The sequence below is a fragment of the Marmota monax genome, unplaced genomic scaffold (genome assembly GCF_021218885.2).
Source record: "Marmota monax isolate L192 unplaced genomic scaffold, Marmota_monax_Labrador192_F-V1.1 WCK01_AAM20220418_F8-fsc00122, whole genome shotgun sequence".
Classification (NCBI taxonomy): Eukaryota; Metazoa; Chordata; class Mammalia; order Rodentia; family Sciuridae; genus Marmota; species Marmota monax.
Genome location: NW_026695223.1, coordinates 4301828 through 4324380, shown reverse-complemented (window position 1 = coordinate 4324380; position 22553 = coordinate 4301828). Strand labels below are relative to the sequence as shown.

The 22553-nt window shown below is 40.3% G+C and overlaps 1 protein-coding gene and 1 pseudogene across 1 annotated transcript in view; one reads left to right on the top strand and one right to left on the bottom strand.

Moving 5' to 3' along the window:
• Positions 1-4570: 4570 nt before the first annotated feature.
• On the bottom strand, positions 4571-5175 carry LOC124086038 (large ribosomal subunit protein eL22-like; annotated as a pseudogene).
• A 4006-nt stretch (positions 5176-9181) lies between these two features.
• Positions 9182-22553, top strand: part of Kdm7a (lysine demethylase 7A) — a 75694-nt gene continuing 62322 nt past the window's right edge. The window contains exon 1 of the mRNA XM_046434210.2: positions 9182-9390. Within this exon, the coding sequence (XP_046290166.1) occupies positions 9197-9390 (194 nt within the window). The 5' untranslated portion in view covers positions 9182-9196. The remainder of the gene's footprint in view (positions 9391-22553) is intronic.

The window sequence follows — 22553 nt, the reverse complement described above, 5'->3', positions numbered from 1 at the left end:
TCCACCTCTAAGCTTTATACCCCTAACCTTTTTAAAATTTTATTTTGAGACAAGATCTCATCAGGTTTCTGCAGCTGAACATGAACTTACAGACCTCCTACCTTGGCCTTCTGGGTCACTGGAATTGCAGGTGTGTGCCACCACATCTGGCGAAGCAGAATATTATCTGCAATGATGTTAGAGAGGTAAGGGGATGGGGGCAGATGAGACAGGCTATATTGTCTCTGTCTCTCTTTTTTCTTTCTGTATTTTTTTTTCTTGATACTGGGGATTAAAACTGTGGCACTGAGCTATATTCCCAGAAAACTTTTTTTTATTTTTTATTTTGAGACCATGTCTTGTTAAATTAGCCAGACTGGCCTTGAACTTTCGATCCTCCCATCTCAGCCTCCAAGGTTGCTGGGATTACAAGTGTGCCTGGCTAGGGACAGTATTTTAAAGTTTCTTTGCTAGCAAGAATTTCTTTTTCTTTCTTTCTTTTTTTTTTTTTTTTTGAGAGAGAGAGAGAGAATTTTTTAATATTTATTTTTTAGTTTTCGGCGGACACAACATCTTTGTTTGTATGTGGTGCTGAGGATGGAACCCGGGCTGCACGTATGCCAGGCAAGTGCGCTACCACTTGAGCCACATCCCTAGCCCAAGCAAGAATTTCTTAATGCAAAATTTAAAATGGCCTCCCTCATAGCAGTGGTCACAGGAGCCAAAAAGTGGAAGTACTCCAAATGTCCATCAATAATGATCAGATGGGCCAGGTGCAGTGGCACAAGTCTATAATTCCAGTGGCTTGGGAGGCTGAGACAGGAGAATAATGAGTTCAAAGCCAGCTTCAGCAATGGTCAAGGTGCTAAGCAACTCAGTGAGACCCTATCTCTAAATAAAATACAAAATAGGGCTAGGGATGTGGCTCAGTGGTCAAGTGCCTCTGAGTTCAATTCCCAGTACCCCCCCCCAAAAAAAAAAAGACCAAATAAACAGAATGTGGGTAAATTCATATCATGGAATATTATTTAGTCATGAGAAGGAATGGAGTACTGCCATGTTAATGCTATAACATGCATGGACCTTAAAAATATTATGCTAAGTGAAAGAAACCAGACACAAAAAATCATCTTCCCCCTAAGCTCCAGCCCCAGGAGGGAGGCTGTCCCCTCTGCTCACAGACCTCCTTAATGCTATGGACACCTCACATTCTCTAGTTTATCGTGTCTTGGATTCCACATTATTGTGTCCTCTTCAGCATACAGAAGAAAGACCCACCATAAAGTCATGTAGACCTGGGGTCAGATCTCCTGGCGCTTCCTAGCCATGCCCTTAAATAGTTATGTTTTGATTTCTACAATAGAAGAGCCCAGGGATCAGCATGGCACTTGCATTCAGGTTGCTGCAGGGATTAAATGAGAGGCGAAGTACTGAGCAGCTGGGAGAGTTCCTGGCACATAAATGCCAGCTCTGTTCTCCCATCTTTGCTCTCTTATCTCTGGTCCCAGAGCCAGGGCTTCTTTGCATCATTGTCATCCAGTTTTTCTATTCCTTTGGACAATGAGCTTATTTATTTACTTTTTTTCACTTTTGTGACAAACTCATTCTTCCCCGTGTCAGCACCTTGGTCCATTTCTCTGGCACCAGCTACCTCCGATTTGCCCAGATTTTGATACTTCCCTTTGGCCTTCAGGAAACGTGCGTAGTCTAGCTTCAAATAGAGAAAATTTCCAGTCTGCCCAATCTTGCTACAAGTAAATGGGTCAAGTCAATACTGAGTTCCATGTCCATCTTTTTGGATGGCGAGTGCTCCTTAGCTCAAAGACATCTACTGATAACTGAAATGAAAACAAAATAGAAGTTGAGCAGCTTTGTCTTATCACCCACCAGTATTACATTATCTGCACCAGGCATCATGACTATACCTTTCTTGTTCTTTTCCTAAATATAGATTAAAGGATCCTTTTAGTTGTCCTTAACTTATTTTGGCAGGGCCCAGCTTATCCTAGGTTTGAATCTTCCTGATACCTTCCATACGAATCTACACTGACATTCCGTATTTGCTCTTGATTGAATGTCCCTTTCTCTAAGTTCTCTGAAAATCCTGCCCTGTGGCTCTCTGTGTGCTTCATAGTAGGAACTATTTTTATATTTCTTTCATTTCCTCTGTGGCATCTAGCACAGTGCCTTATATGAAAGACCACCATAAAATCTTATCAACCCAACTTATTTTTGTTACCAAATACTAAAGTGAGTCTTTTTAGTGTATTTGTTAAAAGTGTCTTTAAAGGTAGTCTTTCTCAGACATGTGAAAATATAAGGCATTCCCCCATAAACCAGCCCTGAATAGTAAGGATGATTACACATTATTACTACATTTTAATATTTAAGCAAAAGATAACTAGCAATTCCGAACTCCTATACTATGAGGAAACATAGTCAGTGGTATTTCACAGCTTTTGTGCAATTAAAAAACAAAACTAAAATTTCAAACCCCTTTTGGTTTAATGCTAATTTCTTAATTAGGACCTAGATTTAGCAAATGTTAGTGGTATTGTACTTGCTTCACCTCTCTCTCTTTCTCTTGCTCCTACTTTTTTGGGCTGAATCTTTCAAAGCAAGTGCTGACATCATGCTTCCCCTTTAAAAATCTCAGCACATGTGTCCTAAAAATAAAACCACATTACTGTGAATATTTCCTTAATACTACCTAATTCCAAGTTATATTAAAAATTTTCATGTATCCCCCAAATTGTTTTTAATGTAGACTTTTTTTATAATCAGAATCATGGATTGTATTTGATTTTGTTTGTTAAGACTTATTTTGTTCCTCCCTTCTCCTGTCTTTTTGGTTGTTATTGTTAACAACTTTAATGTGCTTATCATATATGAGTTCCTGTGCGCGTGCATGTGCACACACACATATAACTTTTGAAAATAAACTAAGTCTTGTGGAATATTTCACATTTTGGATTTGTCTTGTTTGTGGTTTCATACAACTTGTTGCCCTCTTTCCTGAATTTCTGTAAACTGGAAGTTAAGTCTATAGGATCAATTGCATTCAGGTTAAACATTTCTGGTAAGAATTCTTTGTGATGCTGTGAACCTCATACTGAGATGTATAATGCCAGGCTACATATTTTATACATTTCCTTACTAATGTCACTTATTTACTTTGTCTTCACCTATATTTCTTTCTCATAACTGTTTTATTCTTATATTCTCACTTAGATTGAACATATTGAACATGTTGATAGTCTTCTTTTAATAATATCTTAATCTTGAGCTGTTAGAGCTATTAGTGTAAATTTTCTTTTTCTTTCTTTTTTGGTACTAGGGATTGAAGTCAGGGGTACTCAACCACTGAGCCACATCCCCAGATCTATTTTGCATTTTATTAGAGACAGGGTCTCACTGAGTTGCTTAGTTCCTCACTTTTTCTGAGGCTGGCTTTGAACTCGTGATCCTCCTGCCTCTGTCTCCCAGCCACTGGGATTACAGGTGTGCACCACCATGGCCGGCATTAGTGTAAAATTTTTATCTTCTCGGTAGAAGCAAAGACAACTAGGTTGACCATCAATGAAGCTGCTGAATTTTGAGTTTGGGGTCCTGCTTTCTCCACTGTGATTCTGCTTTCCTTTTTCCCAGGACCAATGAAATACTTCCTCCTCAAGATCTACTCCCCCTGGGCAATATTTTCAATCCAGACATTATCCTCTTCCCTCCAGCTCAGTAAAATAAAATTTCCTAGTTTTTTTTTTTTTCTGTACAAGTGTAGGCAGCCTCTTTCCTCTAGTTAACAAGATGAATAGGCTATATATTATGAGGATCAAGTAGTATGAAGTGCTACACAAAAACAAATAACTGTCATTTAATGCATGTTGTATTAGTTTTCTATTACTGTGTCAAAATACCTGAGACAATCAACTTACAAGGTTTATTTTGGCTCACACTTTCAGTGTTCCATAGTCAATAAGCCCTGTTGCATTTGGGCCTGTGGCAAGGTAGTAAATCATGGCTGAGGAAGCCTGTTCACCTCATGGAGGTCAGGAAGCAGAGAGAGGGGAAGGGACCATGGTTCCAGTATCCCCTTCAAGGGCACACCCTCAATGATTTAACTCTCCCAACTAGGTCCCACCTCTTCAAGGTTCCATTACCTCCCAGTAGCACCACAAGCTGATGACCACGTCTTTCGAATATAGGCCTTTGAGGGACACTTAGATCCACCACAATGCATGCCAATGATTCAATGTAGTATCCCCAAAGTTTGTTTTCCATGGAAGAGAAGGAACAGGCACTATGGAGGTAGACAAGTATTGGTAGTAACAGGAAGAAGGATTTCTGGGTTGAAACAAAAATTCCTTGTTGAAGAAATGAGGTTTTAGGGACAAGTAGAGTATTAAAATCAAACAGATAAAATAGCTTAGATCTGACGTGAATAGAGATCTATTGCAGGTACACAAAGGAGAAAGGTGGAGGAAATCCCATAGTCATTTTTCAGTCAACACTGGCATGGGTCTGGGTGCCTTTCTGCAAAATATTTTCTTTCTTATGCTCTCCTAGTGTGTTCTCATATTCTCTCTCTCTCTCTCTCGCTCTCTCTCTCTCCTTTTGGTGGTGCTAGGAATTGAGCCCAGGGCTTTGTGCATGCAAGGCAAACACTGTACCAATGAGCTATGTCCCCATCCTCTCTTTTTCTTTATCCTAATTTTCTAAGCTGTCTACAGTCTTTTTTATTTTATTTTTGGTTCCCAAGTTTTATTCAAGAACTCTTACAAAATATTTCAAATAAAAAAGTTTTAATCCTCATCTCCCTCCTTTTCTTCATCCTGGTTAATCTGGAAGTAATGTAATTCATAACTCTCTGCATTTAGTGACTGTGTGCAACCAGTCATGTAGACTAGTCTTCATGTTTTTTTTTTTTTTTTTTGGGTGAGATATTTCAAATAACTTTTGGAAAAAGCCACCTTAGGTGTTACAATGATCTTGCTCTTGCTCTTTTCGATGGTCACAACCACCCCACAGAGATTCACAGCTTTTCTATTCAATTCTGTCTTGGAGAAGCTGCTCAAAACTGGCAGTGTCCATGATTCCATCTTCTGCGCAGGATGGGTGCATTCAAAGGTGAACTTTATAACATGCTTCTTCTTCTTCTTTTTTCCCCCCCTTTGCCACAAGGTTTTTCATAGGCGCCATGGAAAGCATCAGAGGCAGAAAGGGTCTTTGGTCTTTAATAAACAAGTAAAAATGATTATTCATAACTATAGTTAGCAGCTATATGGCTTATGATGTGCTAAGAACTGTGCTCAGCAATTTGTTCTCTCATTTAATGCGGGCAACCTGTGAGGAAAATGTTATCATCCCCATTAAAATGAGAAAACTAAAACCCAAGCATAAGCTGTCATAAGAGATAGTAGGTTGTGGAATCCAAACCCATGAGTTTGGTTATTATGGATATTTTGCATTATCCAGAATTGTAGCCTTTATCCCTTTGTTCTCAAAGTCAAATATTTGTATTTACACTTTCTTTAACCATCTTGGCAGATCTGTGTGCCTTACAGTGTTTATATTCTTTACTGCTCTCTTCATATACCTTTAAAACTAGCTGCATTTCCAAACTGGAGACTCAATTAAGTAGACTGGGCAGAAATGCAGAGGAGGGTTGCTAGTACCTTTTCCATCAGATGGAATGTGATTTCAGTTTTTCCCTTTTTGAAAGCACTTGATTACTTGATTAAGATGATGTCTGGTTTTCCACACTGTAGATTTTCTGTAGTTTCCCCTATAATTATTAAGAATTCTGTGGGGAGATATTTTAAAACTATGTATATATCCAAATCCTTATCAAACTTCCAGTTTATATATTTATTTACATCTGTATGCTTTTACTATTCAATGTATAGTATTTTATATATATTGTTTTTAAGCTCATTTGTTCTCAAGTTGGCCACTTAAAAGCTGGCCTGTTCCCTTCTGATGTGCCCCATTATTCTTTGAGCATGTTCATAGCACGACTAGAGGCTTCGGGCTCATATCTTCACTTCTTCAGTTCTGGAATCAACTATTTTACCAAGAGGAAAAGTGGAGAATGGTACTTAGAAGCCGAGGTCTGGGCTAGTTGTACTAATTGTTTTGTGGATTCACTCCTGGATCCTGAAAAAGGAAAGAGAATGTGTGTACTTATGTACCCAGTACCTATTTCTACAAATAGATTGGTACCACCATTCCTAGTCCATGGAAAGGTTTTCTTGTTTTACCTTTCCATATTTGCAATTCGTTTCCTCAACAATGAGAAATCTGGCTATTTTCCTTAACATATTCAGTTATTTGATCAAGCCTCGCTACATGACCATGTCTTGCTGCAGCAGCCTCCTGCTCTGCTCAGTTGTTCTCTACAAACCACTGCCCCTCTATGCTGCCCTCTCAAAGGCAGTTAGCTTCCAGAGAACACCTCACACCAGGCATTTTGGTTCATGTATGCACTCCTCAGACTCTATCATAGCTCTGGCTGTCTCCCCTTCACTGATTATGCTGTGTGGTCCCCTGACTGCACACACCCTCTACAAAATATAAAATTAAAAATATATTCTCTTGGGGCTGGGATGTGGCTCAAGCGGTAGCGGGCTCGCCTGGCATGCGTGCGGCCCGGGTTCGATCCTCAGCACCACATACAAAGATGTTGTGTCCGCCGAAAACTAATAAATAAGTATTAAAAAATTAAAAAAATATATATTCTCTTGCTGGGCGGACGGCACACCTGTAATCCCACAGGCTCGGAAGAAGGCGGCAGGAGGATCGTGAATTCAAAGCCATCCTCAGCAATTTAGCAAGGTGCTAAACAACTCTGTGAGACCCTGTCTTTAAATAAAATAAAAAATAAAAATAAAAAAATTCTCTTTTGCTTTTTGTAAAACTTCAGTGAAATAATTAGGGAAGGTGGGCTAGGGTTGTGGCTTAGTGATAGAGCACTTGCCTAGCATTGGGTTTGATTCTCAGCACCACATGTAAAATAAATAAAATAAAGGTCCATCAACAACTATAAAAATATAATTATTATCTGTAATTTTTCTTTAACATATCTTCAGGGATCTAGTTCAAGAGGGATGGAGTGACTTCCCAAAGTCGCACATCCTTTATAAAGCAGGCTCTAAATGTAGGGAGGGCTCTTTCCACTCCACCTATCTATGGTATCTCTGACCAAATGCAAAAGTATAGTACTTTTTTTTTTTCCTCCAGTAGAAATGTTTCACACTAATTCAGTTTGTGGTCAACTATAATTTCTGTGTTTTTCTTTTCCTACAATGATATATGTGACAAACATTGGTGCAGTAGAAAAAGAATTGTAGTTTCAACTGTATCTGTGAGACTTCAGGCAAGTTACTTGCTTACCCCAACTATGAAAAGGAGGTGAGAATAGATTAGTGAGTCTCTGCCTGCGGGAGTGAGATGGACCACCCTCCATAGTTCCCTATTAAAAGTTACTTAGTTTTTTTCCTAGTGATAGGCCTACAGAAATTCTGCAGAAATATTCCGTTCAAAAGTTCTTAACATGGGCTGGGGATGTGGCGCTCGCCTGGCATGCGCGGGGCGCTGGGTTCGATCCTCAGCACCACATAAAAATAAAGATGTTGTGTCTACCGAAAACTAAAAAATAAATATTAAAAAATTCTCTCTCTAAAAAAAAATCCCTTTCAATTCTCATATTTATACTTCCAAGGCAATCTTTGTAAAATCAACATTTGTTAACTGCTATACACACACACACACACACACACACACACAGCTGTAGTTGGACACAACACCTTTATTTATTTTTATGTGGTGCTGAAGATCGAACCCAGCGCCTCACACGCACATGCTAGGCAAGCGCTCTACCGCTGAGCCACAACCCCAGCCCTGTAAACTGCTTATTTTTTCTTTTTTGGTTCTAATTATTTATAATGACAGTAGAATACATTTTGACATCACACATAAATGGAGTTTAACTCCTCATTCTTCTGGTTGTACATGATGTGGAATTTCAGCTATCGTGTAATCATATGATGTCCGATACATTCCACTCTCCTTCCTTCCCCGTGCCCCTCCCTTCCCTTCACTCCCCTGGGTCTAAACCAGAGCACCTCTGTTCTTCCCTAGCCCCACCCTTGAACTGCTTTAGTCCTTCATTTTATCATCTTACATTTGGCTCTCAATTGCATCCTTCAAAAATATTAATACATGGCCCATGATGCACTGAGCACTGTCAGAGCCACTTTTTGTACTATTTCTCTTCGCAGGGAAGTCATTTCGAATTTTATATCGAGCTTCCCAACTGGGGAATTGGGAGCATTTAAAGTTCAGACAGGTTACTTATAAACACGCAGGTTCTCCTCCATTCCTTTCGCCAACAGCCCCATGCCAGGGCTGGTTCCTTCGGTGACAGACATTAATGAATTCCTCTTGGGGACAACCCTCTACCCAACAGCAGCCCCATCAACACTCCTATTTCCTAGCTGCTCGCCAGGAATTCGGGGACGACACTTCCCGAAGTTTGGACTGCACCGCGCGTCGCTCCACTTCGGAAGGACACAGCCGCCCGGCGAGTCACCTCGGCTGGGCCCCCCCACAGGACGCGGGGCGGCATCTCCCGTCACCCGTGGGCGGCCGCTAATTGATCTCAGATTGCCCTGGTGGCGAGGCGACACTAGCGGGCCGAAACTTCCTAGCTTCCGCGTCTCAGAACACAGACGCAACATCTGCCCTTCTTCACTCGGCAGGAACTTCCCCCGACCTCGGCTTCCACTCAGATATAACGAAGCCGGCGCCTCGCACGCGCCCGCCGTCCTCCTTCGTCCGCATCCGCGCGCCCGATGCCGCTGCGCGTGTCCTGACGCCGCCTCCGCCTCTCCGGCCCCGGGCGCCCTTCAGCGGAGAGTTCCTTCAGGCCGCTGCGGAGCGAGCGGGGGGCGCGCGCCGCGAGGCGACGACGTGCGCGAAACGCACGGCCCCGCGCAGAGCGCCGGAAGCAGCCGGGCCCGGCCTCGCGCGTCGCGCGCGCCGCCCACACCCCCGCCGCCGCGGCCTCGCGCGCGCGCGCGCACTGAGGCGCCGAGGCCGCCGCCGCCGCCGCCGCCGCGGCTGCTGCTCCTGCTGCTGCAGGAGGCGGCGCTGGCTGGCGGCTGCGCTCGCTCCAGTCGGCGAGCGGAGCAGCGAGCGAGCGTGTGTGTGTTTTTTAAAGATGGCCGGAGCGGCGGCGGCGGTGGCCGCGGGAGCAGCAGCTGGAGCCGCCGCGGCAGCCGTGTCGGTGGGGGCCCCGGGTCGGGCCTCGGCGCCCCCGCCGCCCCCGCCCGTGTACTGTGTGTGCCGGCAGCCGTACGACGTGAACCGCTTCATGATCGAGTGCGATATCTGCAAGGACTGGTTCCACGGCAGGTAAATAAACCCCCTCAGCCCCGTCGTCGCCGCCGGCCACCGACCAGCTGCCGCTGCCGCCGCCGGCTGGCCGGCCGCGCCTCCCTCCGGCCGGGCCGCCGCGCCTTGCCCCGCACCCTACGGCCCCGGCGCGGAGCCCTCAGGCCGGGTGGAGGGGCGCGCGGGGCCCCGGGCTCGCCGGGCGCCGGGCAGGCTGCCGAGGGGAGCCGGTGGGCTCGCCCGGCCCGGGCGAAGAGTCGCCACAACAAACAGGAACAAAGGGGGCCGGCGGAGAAGTTGGCAGGGGGAACCCAGGCCGAGGGGACGCTCCGGGCGGCGCGGCGGGGACGGCGGCGGGCGCCGGTAGGGCCCGCAGCCCCTCGCCCGCCGCCGCCCGGGCCGCCGCCGCCCCGCCCCGCTGCGCCCGGGGCTCCGGCCCGACTCGCCGGCCGCCCCGCCGCCTGCCCGGCCGGCCGCCGCGCCTGCCTTGCTTCCGGGCGGCAGCGCTCGCTCTGGCCGCGCGTGTCCCCGCCGCGGGTCGCATCGCGTCGCGCCCCCTTTCCATCTTTATCAAACTTCCTCGGCCGTCGGGCGGCGGGACGGGGGCGGCGGAGCGGCGCGGCGGGGCTGGGCGAGTAAACAGAGCAACAGTTGAGGCACTCTCGGGGACCTGCGAGGTGCGGGCGGCGGGGGCCCGGCGCGGCGGCAGGTCGGCTCCGGGACGGCCCACCCGGCAACACACCCCCTGCCTCCGGGGGTGGGCGGAGGGAGTGGGCGGCGGGGCTCGGGGACAGCTCCTCCCGACCCCCCGCGTAGTCCTCGCGCGGCGGCTCAAACTTTACAAAGAGTGCGGTTGCAGTCGCCCGCGGGCCGGCGACATCAGGACGGCCCGCGGCGGCGGCCGGGGCGCCGGGGCGTCCAACTTTGGGGCGGCTGCGGCGGCGGTGGCGGACGTTGCCCTCTGATTGCGCCGAGCCTCGGGTTTGACGTTTGTGAGAGCTCGGGCCGCCTCCGCAGCCAGGCCGCCGACTCGTGTGTTTTGTAATCAAAGTGTGAGGCTAATAAAGGGCGGCGCCACAGCCTCTTGACTCCGGCGTGGGAGGATTCGTAGGCATTTAAACAAAGAAACTAGTTGAGGTTGGGCTCCCAAAGTCCTTATTTGGGTGTTGTGGCAAAGCCTGCGGTCACCTTTAGGTGAAGCCGGTTTCCTAGGCACCGTTGGGTGGTGTATCTTGGCGAGAGCACGCTCGCGAGTAGTAGCTGTTATGGTGACTGTGATTGTAGGAAGTGTCCTTTGATTGACAGCAGGACATTTAAATACAGCCTCCGCTCCCCCCTCCCCAATTTTACAGAAACAGTGCACGACCAGGCCAGAAGTCTTAGTCTCCCTCTACTGGTCCGGCGAGAGAAAACCATTTAAATTACAAGGTTCTTTTCGGCGTTGAGTTCTAGGTATAGTTTACTTAATTTTGAAGTACACTTAGTTTTACTTAACCAGGTTAGAGGATTCTGGCGACAGAAAACAAGACAACACATTGTCACTTTAGAAGAAGGGCAGCATCCTCATTTTGTATAAGGCAATCTCTTAAAGAGTCTGATAAATGGTGGAGGAATATTATTGCAGTTTTGGCACTTGTGATTAAGAGTAAACTATCCATACATTTTTTTTTAAGTTTAAACTGATGTTTTCCTATATTTTGATTATATATAAAAGTGAAATTTGAAGATATAAAATCTTTCCAGTTCTAACTCTACATCCTTTGTTTGTAAAATGTTCTAAGCAACCAGAATAGAGAATAATCCAAGCATGTAAGTTCTGTATAGAATAAGAATTAGAATCCATAGTGATTATGTAAATGTTTGTTTTCAATGAACTGTTTTTTGAAATTGAGGCTCTTTAAGCTGCATAAGAAACTTGCTCCACTATGCAATATAGAGATTTGATGGGTAGTAAATTTTAGACTAGAGTTTTTTAAATCTTAATTTAGATAACCTAATACTATACCCAACAAGCTTCAGGTATTTTCTGGAGAACTTTTTGTTACATGTGTAAGTTCACATTTGTAAACAGGAGAAATTGAACAGGAAATAAAGAGGACATATGTGAATGAGACACAGAGGCCAAAACAGGTGTCCTCTGCTTTGTCACATGTGTGTGACTTCATGTTTGTGAAAGTGACCCTAAAATAGTACTTTTTGAGCCCAAGGTCTTTGTGACCACCAATAATTGAAACTTTAATGTTATTCAGATTCAAAAGTTAGAAAATTTACTGATATTTCCTGCCTTTCAAACTTTTTTAGTAAGTTTAATTCTTAAGAATTAAAAAAATAATGAATTAAATTATTGGTAATTTAGGATCTATGTAATTTTCTTGGGCTCAGTAGTTTTTTTTTTTTTTTTGGTATTGGGGATTGAACTCAGGGCACTCTACCACTGAGCCCGAGCCCCAGCCCCAGCCCTATTTTGTATTTTATTTAGAGTCAGGGTCTCACTGAGTTGCTTAGTGCTTCACCTTTGCTGAGGCTGTCTTTGAACTTGTGATCCTCCTTTCTCAGCTGGGGTTACAGGTGTGTGCCACTGTGCCTGGTCCTGGGCTCAGTATTTACTCCACTGTTTAGTGTACCATGAAATTTTATTTATATATATATATATATATATATATATATATATGTGTGTGTGTGTATATATATATATATATATATACACACACACATACATATACATACACACACACATATACATATATATGTATATATACACATATATGTATATATATACATACATATACATACACACATATATTTTAACACATCAGACTTTCTTGTTTTTTAAAAGATATTTATTTTTTAGTTATAATTGGACACAATACCTTTGTTTTATTTGTTTATTTTTATATGGTGCTAAGGATTGAACCAAGGGCCTCACATGCAGTATAGGAGCACTCTACCGCTGAGCCACAACCCAGCCCCAGACTCTTTCTTATCTACTAATTATTAAGCAAATATAAGAGAATTGGCACCCAAAAGACTAAGGTATATCTTCAATACCCATGCTCAGATGTCTTATACTTTACAGAAGTGGCATCAGCAGAGGAGAAAGCAGGGGAGTAAGAAGTTGGATACAGAGAATTGCCTTTATCTGGACAATTTTTTGATAGTTTTATTTCTTTAAATAAAAGAACTTTTTAAATTTAAGGAGTCAGTGAATCAGTATAAATTTTGATTCATCCTGCTTGGAGTTTCTGATACTCAGAAATCTGAAAAGTTGTCTTAATTTCTTCTGATGGAAGAAAGGTCCTTCCTTGATGTTTTTCAGCAAGGCTGCAGGGGGAATGGAACAACTTCTTCCAGGTCTGGGTGTGCATCCTTGGTGTTCAGGAGTTCCCATCCCTTCATCCACCCAGGCCTTTTTGCAAGAGAATGGAAGAAAGAACACTCACCAGGTATGGTGTGGTGTATAATTGCTACCCTAGCTGAGGAATTAGCATAATTTTCCTGGGAAAGTTCCTTCCAACCTAGAGATGAAATTCTTCCTTTCCAAGTCCTGGGTGGAAGTAGAACAATGGAGGTTCTTCCTGATAATGCCTCACTCTCTAATCTTCAGGCTCCATGACTTTCTATAGCACTTTGACATCATCCCATGAAAAACTGTATCACTGCCCTAAGTAAATTGTCTTAGAGTGTCTGCTGTGTTCCCATTAAAATCAAACATTTTTTTTAAAAAAATATGTTTTTAGTTGTAGATGGACATGACTTTATTATTTTTATGTGGTGCTGAGGATTGAACCCAGTGCTTCACATGTGCGAGACAAGCACTCTACCACTGAACCCCAAACTCAGCCCCAAACTAAAAAAGTTTGTTTATTGATTTTTAAAATCTCATATTCTTTTTATTTCTAAAAGTAATTTGGGAAAATTGAAAAGTAATACAAAGGGCCATGTCTTCCAGAGATAACCTCTATTTTTAATATTTGAGGTATGTTTCTAGGTATATTCTTCCTCACCACACCCCAGATTGAATTCAGGGACACTTTACATCCCCAACCCTTTTTTATTTTTTATTTTAAGAATTGAACTTGCAATTCTACTTGAGTAGCTAGAATTATAGGCATATTGCACTGTGCCTGGCATGTATATCCTTTTTTTAAAAAAATTGGTATTTGTTTTATGCATTCTGTTGTTAACTAAATTTTCCATTAACGTGTACTTTCCCTATATCTTTAATCTTCTTTGAAAACCTTTTTAGTGATAGCATAGTATTTAATTCCATGAAAGTACTATATGCTTGAAAATCATTCCCTTTTTAACAATTGCTTTACTACTTTCTTGTATTTATTAATGGTATGATTGACATATTTTTAAGAAATTATTGTGGGTATCTCTATTCTGTAGAGTAAACCAGATAGTCAATACACATGAAACACTTAGAAGAAGACCTGGCATGTGTAAGTTCTCAATAAGAGTTTTCCTTGAACCCACTTGAATCAAAGTGTGGAATATGATATGTCAAGAAATTTGTAATGTTTTGAACAACCAACAATAAAAAATAAAAAAAAATTAAAAAAAAAAAAAAGAGTTTTCCTTGAGCTAGAATTTTTGGTCAGAAGGTACAGATGTTTTTAGATTTTCTGTGTCTACTACCAGATTGTCTTCTAAAAAGGTTATTCCAATTTATGTTCTCATCAGCAGCGCCCACCTTCTGGTTCCTTGCATCCGTACCAGTCTAAGGTGTTATTCATTTTTACCCTGAAAACAAATAGAAACTTTGCTGCTCTGTGGATAAGTGAATATTCTCACCAAAAGAAATATCCAAAATTATTCATACGGCTGGGGTATGCTCAGTGGTACAGCACTTGCCTAGCATGTGTGAGGCACTGTGTTTGATCCTCAGCACCACTTAAAAAAAAAAAGTCCATCAATAACTTAAAAAAAAAAAAAAAGCCTACCAACTACTTATAGCAGTCCCTGAACTGGAACAACATAAATATCACCAACAGTAGTTTGGATAAATTGTAATATATTCATAGAGTGGAATGCTACTCAGCAATAAAAAAGAATACTCTATTGATGTATGCACCATTGTGGATGAATGTCAGAGATGTAAAACGGAACAGAAGAAGCCAGGCACATTTTTGTGAAATTCAAGTACAGGTATAATTGAAGGATAGAAGCCAGAGAGTGTTTATGTTTTCTGGGGGTTATTGGCTGAGAGGGAACTTCTTGGGTACAGGGAATGTTTTGTGTCTTCCTCTTGAGTACTGGTTACCTGTGTATGGATCTGAAAATATGAGTTTTCTGTGCACCAAGGATTTAAAAAGAAACCTTTTATTTTAATGTTTGAAGTATATTTTAATCACTAAAAAGTTGTTGATGGACCTTTATTTTATTTATTTATATTTATATTTATTTTATTATATATTTATATTTTATTTATTTATATGGACCTTTATTTATTATATTTATTTTTATTTTATTTATTTATATATTTATATGGGGTGCTGAAAATTGAACCCAGTGCCTCATACTTGCTAGGCAAGTACTCTACCACTGAGCCCAGCCCACTAAACAGTTGTAAAAATTAAAAATTTGCCAATTTGGTAGCTGATGTCTAGTATTTTGTAATTTTGGTTTTTGTTCTTGTGTTTTATCATTTAAGTATGATGTTGACTTTGGTCTAGTTTGTTGTATACCAGGCTCTTCTCTTGGTGCTAGGAATATAGCAATGAGCAGAACAAAGTCCTTGCTCTCTGGTTATATATTCTATTGGGGTGCAGGAGAGGTAAACAAATGCATATGGCAAATGAGCAGCGCAGAGTGCTGTGAAGAAAAATTGAGCTGGGAACAGAGAGAGATAGAGTAGTACTGATGCTACTTTCATCTGGTGTGATTATGGAAAGCCCTGAGGAGACATTTGAGCTCAAGAATGCCAGGCCAAAGGAAAAAGAAGTTCAGGGTCCTGAGGGTGAGCCATGCTTGTCATTTTATAGGAAGAACAAGAACACTCATGTGGAGGGATATGGGGGTCATTGTTGGGTCTCATAGGCCAGGACTAGTATTTTGGATTTTACTCTAAGTAAAGATTTGATCTGAGTGGAGGAGTAACTGAGCTGACATAATCTTTAAAAGAATCAGTCTTGCCTGGCGTGGTGATGCATGACTCTAATCCCAGCGTCTTGGGAGATGGAGGCAGGAGGATTGCAAGTTCAAAGCCAACTCAGCAACAGTGAGGTACTAAGCAACTCAGTGAGACCCTGTCTCTAAATAAAATACAAAACAGGGCTGGGATGTAGCTCCATGGTTGAGTGCCTCTGAGTTCAGTCCCCAATAAATGCCGCCCCCCCCCCCCCAAAAAAAAAAAGAAGCATTCTTAGTTTGGGCGCATAGCTCAGTGGTAGAGTGCATGCCTAGCATGTATAGCATCTCAAGCTGATTATGCCTGCTTGGAGAATAGACTGGAAGAAGGCAAAGGTAAAGGCCAAGATACCAGTAAGAAGGCTATTGTAATAATCCAAGTGACAGATGCTCTGCAATGTTTTAGTAGGTTTTGGTAATTTACAAATGTCTTATGTTGATGTTTATTTCTGCAGCTTGAATGAATGAAGGACTTAATTCATGGGTAGAAGAATTGGGTGGGGATTTCTTAGGTACTTGCCCTACAGAACCACAGAAACTCACTTGAACGCTTACCAAATGTTTTATCAAGTGCTAAATACTGTTCTAATTACATTACATGTTTAATTAACTCATCTAATTCTCACATTTGCCTTGTTGGATAAATGTCAGAATTATCCCATTTTACAGATGAGGAAACTGAGGGTTAGAGAGTTCAGTAACTTCCCTGGGGTGCAAAGCTAGAAGGTGAGAGCATTGCAGTGGCTAAGTGCAGAGCTCATGGCTCAACTAGTAGCTGTCCTGGGTATCCTCTGCTCCTGGGTAGTACCCAGACTCAGGAAAACAACTAGATGGAAGTGGTTTTGTTTCTGTCTTGAGGGTGTGCAGATAGAACAGATTTGACAGGGTTCCAGAGAGAGATGCCTAGAAACCTCTTACTTTTTTTTTTTTTTTTTTGGTACCAGGGATTGACCCAGGGTCACTTAACATCCCCAGCCCTTTTTATGTTTTGTTTTGAGACAGGGTCTTGATAAGTTGCTTAGGGCCTTGCCAAGTTGCTGAGGTTGTCTTTGAACTTGTGATCTTGAGATTACTGGCCTGTGCTACCATGCCTGGCAACCTCTTACTTTTTTGGTTCTTTTTAAGAATTATGTTCTTCAGTATAAATATCTAAAAATGTATTACTGCTTTAGGGACAAAATATTTATATAATATTTGAAACATTTTCAGATTTAACTTTGCTTTCATTTTTGTTATAAATGGATTTCTTATTAGAGTGTATTTGATATTTTAAAATTAGTTGGGAGTTGGAATTATTTTAAAAATTTGTTTTATAGACATTTGTTCTTAAATAATGACATCTTTTAGTGTTAGTATTATAAACTCACTAAATGAACATATCTCCCCATAATAAAACAAAGTGTCCATTTATTGAACTTTCCAACTTCTTCTTTTTGTTAAGACAGTTTATAATAGGGGTAATAGGGAACATAAGAGTTTTCTCATCAAGCACTTTTTTTTTTTTTAAACCATTAGTTTGGGGCAGATTTCTGCTTGTTATCCTCTTATATCCTGTGTTTTTAGATTTGAAATTGAGCTTTCTGATCATCCAAGGGGAGGAATGGTTTTATTTTTGAAGATTTGAAGTGGGGGCTTGAGAATAAGAACAGGTGTAGAGCAGTTTGATTATAAAGCATGCTTTGGTTGATTCTAGCAATTTAAACTCCAAGATAATTTGCACAGCTTTTGAACAGCTGGCGGGTGCTGATCTCACAGCTGCTAGCTACCAAGTTTTTGGTTCTTTTTGGAAGTTACATTTTATTATTATAGTGATCCTTTATTTTTTTTTTCCCTCTTGAGGTAGTGAGGATTGAACTGGGGCTTCACACATAGTAGGCAAGTACTCTATGACTGAGCAACATCCCCAACCCTTTTTATTTTATTTTGAGATAAGGTCTTGTTAAGTTGCCTATGCTGGCTTCGAACTTGTGATCCTCCTGCTTTAGCTTTATGATTAGCTGGGATTACAAGTGTATGCCACTGTGCCAGTCTTTACTTACTTTTCTGTTAATAAAAATGTTACTTTCCTCATTAATTATAGTGTGAGTTAATAATAACTTGTATTTGTGTGTGTGTGTGTGTGTGTGTGTGTGTATTTGTGTGAACTCTGGTTCCTTTTATTGGAAAATCATGTTTAGAAACTGATGGCTGTTTGGAACTAGGCAGGCTCATTGCTTCTAGGTATACTCAGTAGACAGAGCTAGGAAATACACTAATCATCCACATACATGGACATCTGTGTTTGTTTCTGTATCTGTGTATGGTGAAAACCACAAATTTTCATAATGATACCTTTGATTTTAGTCCAACAGCACAGGGTTTATTTTAGTCTTTTCCTTTTCCCTACTTGTAACTTTTTTGTCCAACAGTGAGAAACTCAACTCTCATTATCCATGATAAATATATTTGTTGAATCCCAGTGAATACATAAAGTAACCCTAGAATTGTTAACCCATCCCACTGTGAGAAACAAATTTTCTAGGTATTACAGTGTTTTTATATAGTTCTTTTTATCTTTAACCTTATGCTATCCAGTCAAAATACTGTTTTCCACAGTTCTTAGATTAATTCTTTTCTCCCCTACTGTGGTGTGCTGTCATTTTTATTGTAACATATCTAGGTTTGTTTATTACTGTTTATATTGCAGTTTGATTCTTCCCACATTGTAATTGGTTGTAATTGTTGATTCATAAAATTATGGTTTTATGAAAGGTATACAGAGAAATGTCACTCCCACTTTGTCCCTCCTATGACTTTCTCATTCTTTTTTTCTACACTTTCTCATTCACATCTTTAAGTGATCAGTCCCTTTAGCTTCTGGTTTATCGTGTGTGTGTGTGTGTGTGTGTGTGTGTGTGTTTTGATTGTTGTCTTTAACTTATTTTTTGGTGCAGGGGATTGAATACAGGGCCTTATGAATGCTAAGTCCACCATCTGCTACTAAACCCTGTTTATGTTTGGTTATTTATTTAATTTTATATTTTATGATGCTATGGACCAAACCCAGGACCTTGCACATGTTAGGCAAGTGCTTTACCATTGGGCTGCACCCCCACCACCCCTTGTGCTTTTAGTTTGTTTTTCCCACAAACAAGCAGAGGCTTATGTATTTTATCTTCTTTCTTTACCTGAAGGATAGAATATTATAAATGCTTTTTTGTACTCTCCCCGCCTTTTTAAATTATATATACTGGAAATCACTTCATGTCAGTTCATAGAGATCTTTATCTCTGTATAGTACTCCTTTGTGTGGATGTACCATGTCTTATTTATGATCACTCTCTTGTATATGGGCATTGAAATTTATGGTATTTTGCAGTCACAAACAATTCTGCAATGAATAATTTGTGCGTATGCATTTTCATATTGTTGGAAGTATATCTTTAGTTAGATTGCTTAAAGTCGGATTATTTGGTTAAAAGATATTTGCAACATTGTTTTATTAGGATTACTAGGTTTCTTTCAAGAATGGTTGGACTAGTTTGAATTTTCTTCTTGTATATGGTACAAAATAGAAATATGATTTTATTTTTTTCTAAACAAATATCCAGTTGTTCCAGCACTGTTTATTGAAAAGTTCATATTTGCTCCAGTGATTTGATATGCCAAAAGTGTGTGTGTGTGTGTGTGTTTGTGACCCAAAATTCCATGCTTTCTAGTCTGTTCTACCAGTCTGTCCATTCATGTACCAGCGTCACAATTTTTTTTTTTTTTTTTTTTCTGGGTACTGGGGATTGAACTCAGGGGCACTTGACCATTGAGCCACATCTCCAACCTTATTTTATATTTTATTTAGAGACAGGGTCTCACTGAGTTGCATAGCGCCTCTCTTTTGGTGAGGCTGGCTTTGAACTCAAGATCCTCCTATCTCAGCCTCCAAGCTGCTGGGATTAAAGGCATACGCCACCACACCTGGCCAGTATCATATTATTTTAATTACAGAGGCTTTTATAGAATGTTTTAACTCTGGTAAGATCAGTCTTGTTCTTATAGTTAATGTTTTTTTCAGTGTTTTTCTGGCTATTCTTGCAGATTTCTTTTTCTGTAGGAACTTTAGTATCAATCTATCCAATTTTATTAAAAAGCTTATAGATATTTTTATTGGGATTATATTAAAATTTTAAATTAACAGTGAGAACTGACGTTTTTATGATATTGAATCATTCTCTCCCAGAATAGGGATATCTCTCTTTATATCTACTTTTGTATCTTTCAGGTATTTTAAAAAATCCTTCTTTTTATATATTTTGCTCATTTCTTGTTAAGTTTACTCCTAAATATTTAATTTTCCTTGTTTACTGTTGTAAATGGCATTTTCTCTACAGTTTGTTTATTATTGGTTATTGTTTGTATATATGCAGAATATTGCTTTTAATGTTACTTTTGTATCTTGTTGTCTTACTAAAAGAATTAAGTTAGTTAAATCATTATAACTAACTAGTTTGCCAGAAGTTCATATCATATGCAAATAGAGGTGATTTTACCAGTTTATACTGCCTCTGATTTCTCTTTAATAATTTCACAGGCTTACATCACTAGTTCAGAGTTGGGTATTGACAGAGATAGTTCTGTTCCTGGTCTTAGTGGACATGCTTCTATGTCCTGATGAAAGAAGATACTAACTTTAGGACTGATTTTTTTTTTTTCATATAAGGAAAGTTCTTCTGCTTTCTTCCCTCCTTCCTCCCTCCTTCCTTCTCTCCTTCCCTCCCTCCCTCCCTCCCTTCCTTCCTTGCTTCCTTCCTGTGTTTTTGTCATAAATGGATGCTGAATTTTGTCAAAGACTGCTTAAGCATCCGTGGAGACAACCCATATACCTTTTTCCTTAGGTCTGATAATATAATGATTTTAAGTGTAACTTGTCAGTAGCTGCTATGAAGAATAGGCTCTTGGGTAAATAGTCTTAACTACTTGATTCACTATTGGATATTTAAATTGTACCTTATGGATGCTCTGTACCTAAATTTAAAGATATTATCCTGTATCTAAATTTAAAAAGATCACTGCCTTTGATAGTTTTTAGAATAAAACAAAACTGACATAAGTGACTTAGAGGAATAAAGAAACACTGAGCAAGCAAATGAATATAATAGGAGTCCCCAAAGCATAAATGACCAGGAATTTCCTTAAAGCAGCAATTTCTTTTAATCCTTCCCACCCGCCCTTCCCCCACACTACGGAGTGTTTTGTAAGCCTGTATTTTGTGACAGGGATTTAAGATGAAAGTTCTGAAGATTCATTCTGGGGCTGGTTTATCATTTACTGAATGCTATTGGAGAAAATTAAAAACAACAACAACAACCCAGAAGTAGAATAGTATAATATGCTTTTAGGTAACCAGTTTTGTCCCCCAGGGAGCATTGGCAATGTCTAGAAACATTTTTAACTTGAGGCAGAGGGTGATTACTGCTGGCTCTAATAGGTGAGGGTGCTGCTGAACATGCACTTGTGGGCCTGGTGCAAAATGGCCAAATGTGTTCTTGTTGAGAAACCCTGATTTATGGATTTTTCTTTTTGTGTCTTTCTTTTCCCTTTTGTAATCTGCTTCAGAAAGTACTTATCCTATAAAATTTTCAGTTTTTGGATATTGCTGATTTACATCCCTATAGTGTCTTTTAATATATTCTTCTTTTCCTGTAACCTGTTTCTTTCTTTCCTGATTGGTAGTTGACTCTAGAGGAGCTTGATCAGATTCAGGTTTTTCCCTTCAAGAATATTTTATAGATGGCTGATGTAGTCTTCTGTCTTCTATCAGGAAGCTAATCAGAAGGCTTAAAATGTCTAGTGGTTTCTTTTTTTGTCATGTTTGCAGACATCATTGAAAGCTAAATAATGATGGAAAGTAATATTTTCATTTCAAAGTTTCTTCTTTGTTAGCTGCAGTACTTCTGTAAAGAGAAAATTTTCCTTCAACTATTCATTTACCTAGTTGTACAGTGTGTATAGGACAGGCAGAATGAAACACTTGCTTTCCCTCTTCTTTAGTTTTAAAAAATTAATCAGATCATTATGTGTTAATTCTCCATTGTTATTACTTAAAAAAGAAACTAAATGTATAATATTTATTAGTTTTAGGCTATACAAAGAGGTAAAAAGATGGATACAAAATGGTTTTTGTCTCCTTTGACCACATAACCTATCATTAAAATGATAACAACAACAAAAATGGGAACATGGCAGTGTGTACCTTCAGCTACTGGGGATGCTGAGGTGAGAGAATTGTTGGAACCCAACAAGATCCTGTATTAAAACATTAGCAACACAAAACAAAACAAAACGAAAGATCTGGGAAGAAATTCAAGCAGTGTAGACAGATTGAAAAGTGAAAATCGTTTTTCTCTTTCCTACAGTCCCAACCCCAGCGATTAACACTATTATGTGAAAAGTTTTGAGTTTTCATTCAGAGGATGGGATCATACTATGAACCTGTTTCTGTATCTTTCATTCATTAAAATTCTCTGACAATCTAGTAAAGTTGTTTTTATGCCAGCATATATAAATATCTCCTTTTTAGTAGTTGCATAGAATTCCATTTTGTGGATTTGCCTTCTGTTGAGTGTGTGTGTGTTGTGTGTGTGCTTGGATTGGGTTCTTTCTTCCTATTTAACAGTGCTATATGAAATATATATATGTATATAGATATTATTTGTGCATATATTTAGCTTTTAGAATAAAACAAACCTGACATGCATTTGGATATCCTTAAAGAAGGTTTCTAGCATTATACGTTTTGAAATTGTTTTTATCTGTAATCATATTTTAAAATTTGTGTTCTAGAGGGACCATTGATCAAAGAAAGGAAACATAAGAAAACTGATACATAAGTTTGATGAGTTTAAATATGCAATCCAAATGTAAGATGGTTCTTTACCAGGGTTCTAAGTCATATTTATCTGATAATTCTGATACATCAAAAATCAGTGTTAGGGGCTGGGGTTGTGGCCCAGCAGTAGAGTGCTCGCCTAGCACAGGCAAGGCCCTGAGTTTGATCCCCAACACCACATTAAAAAAAA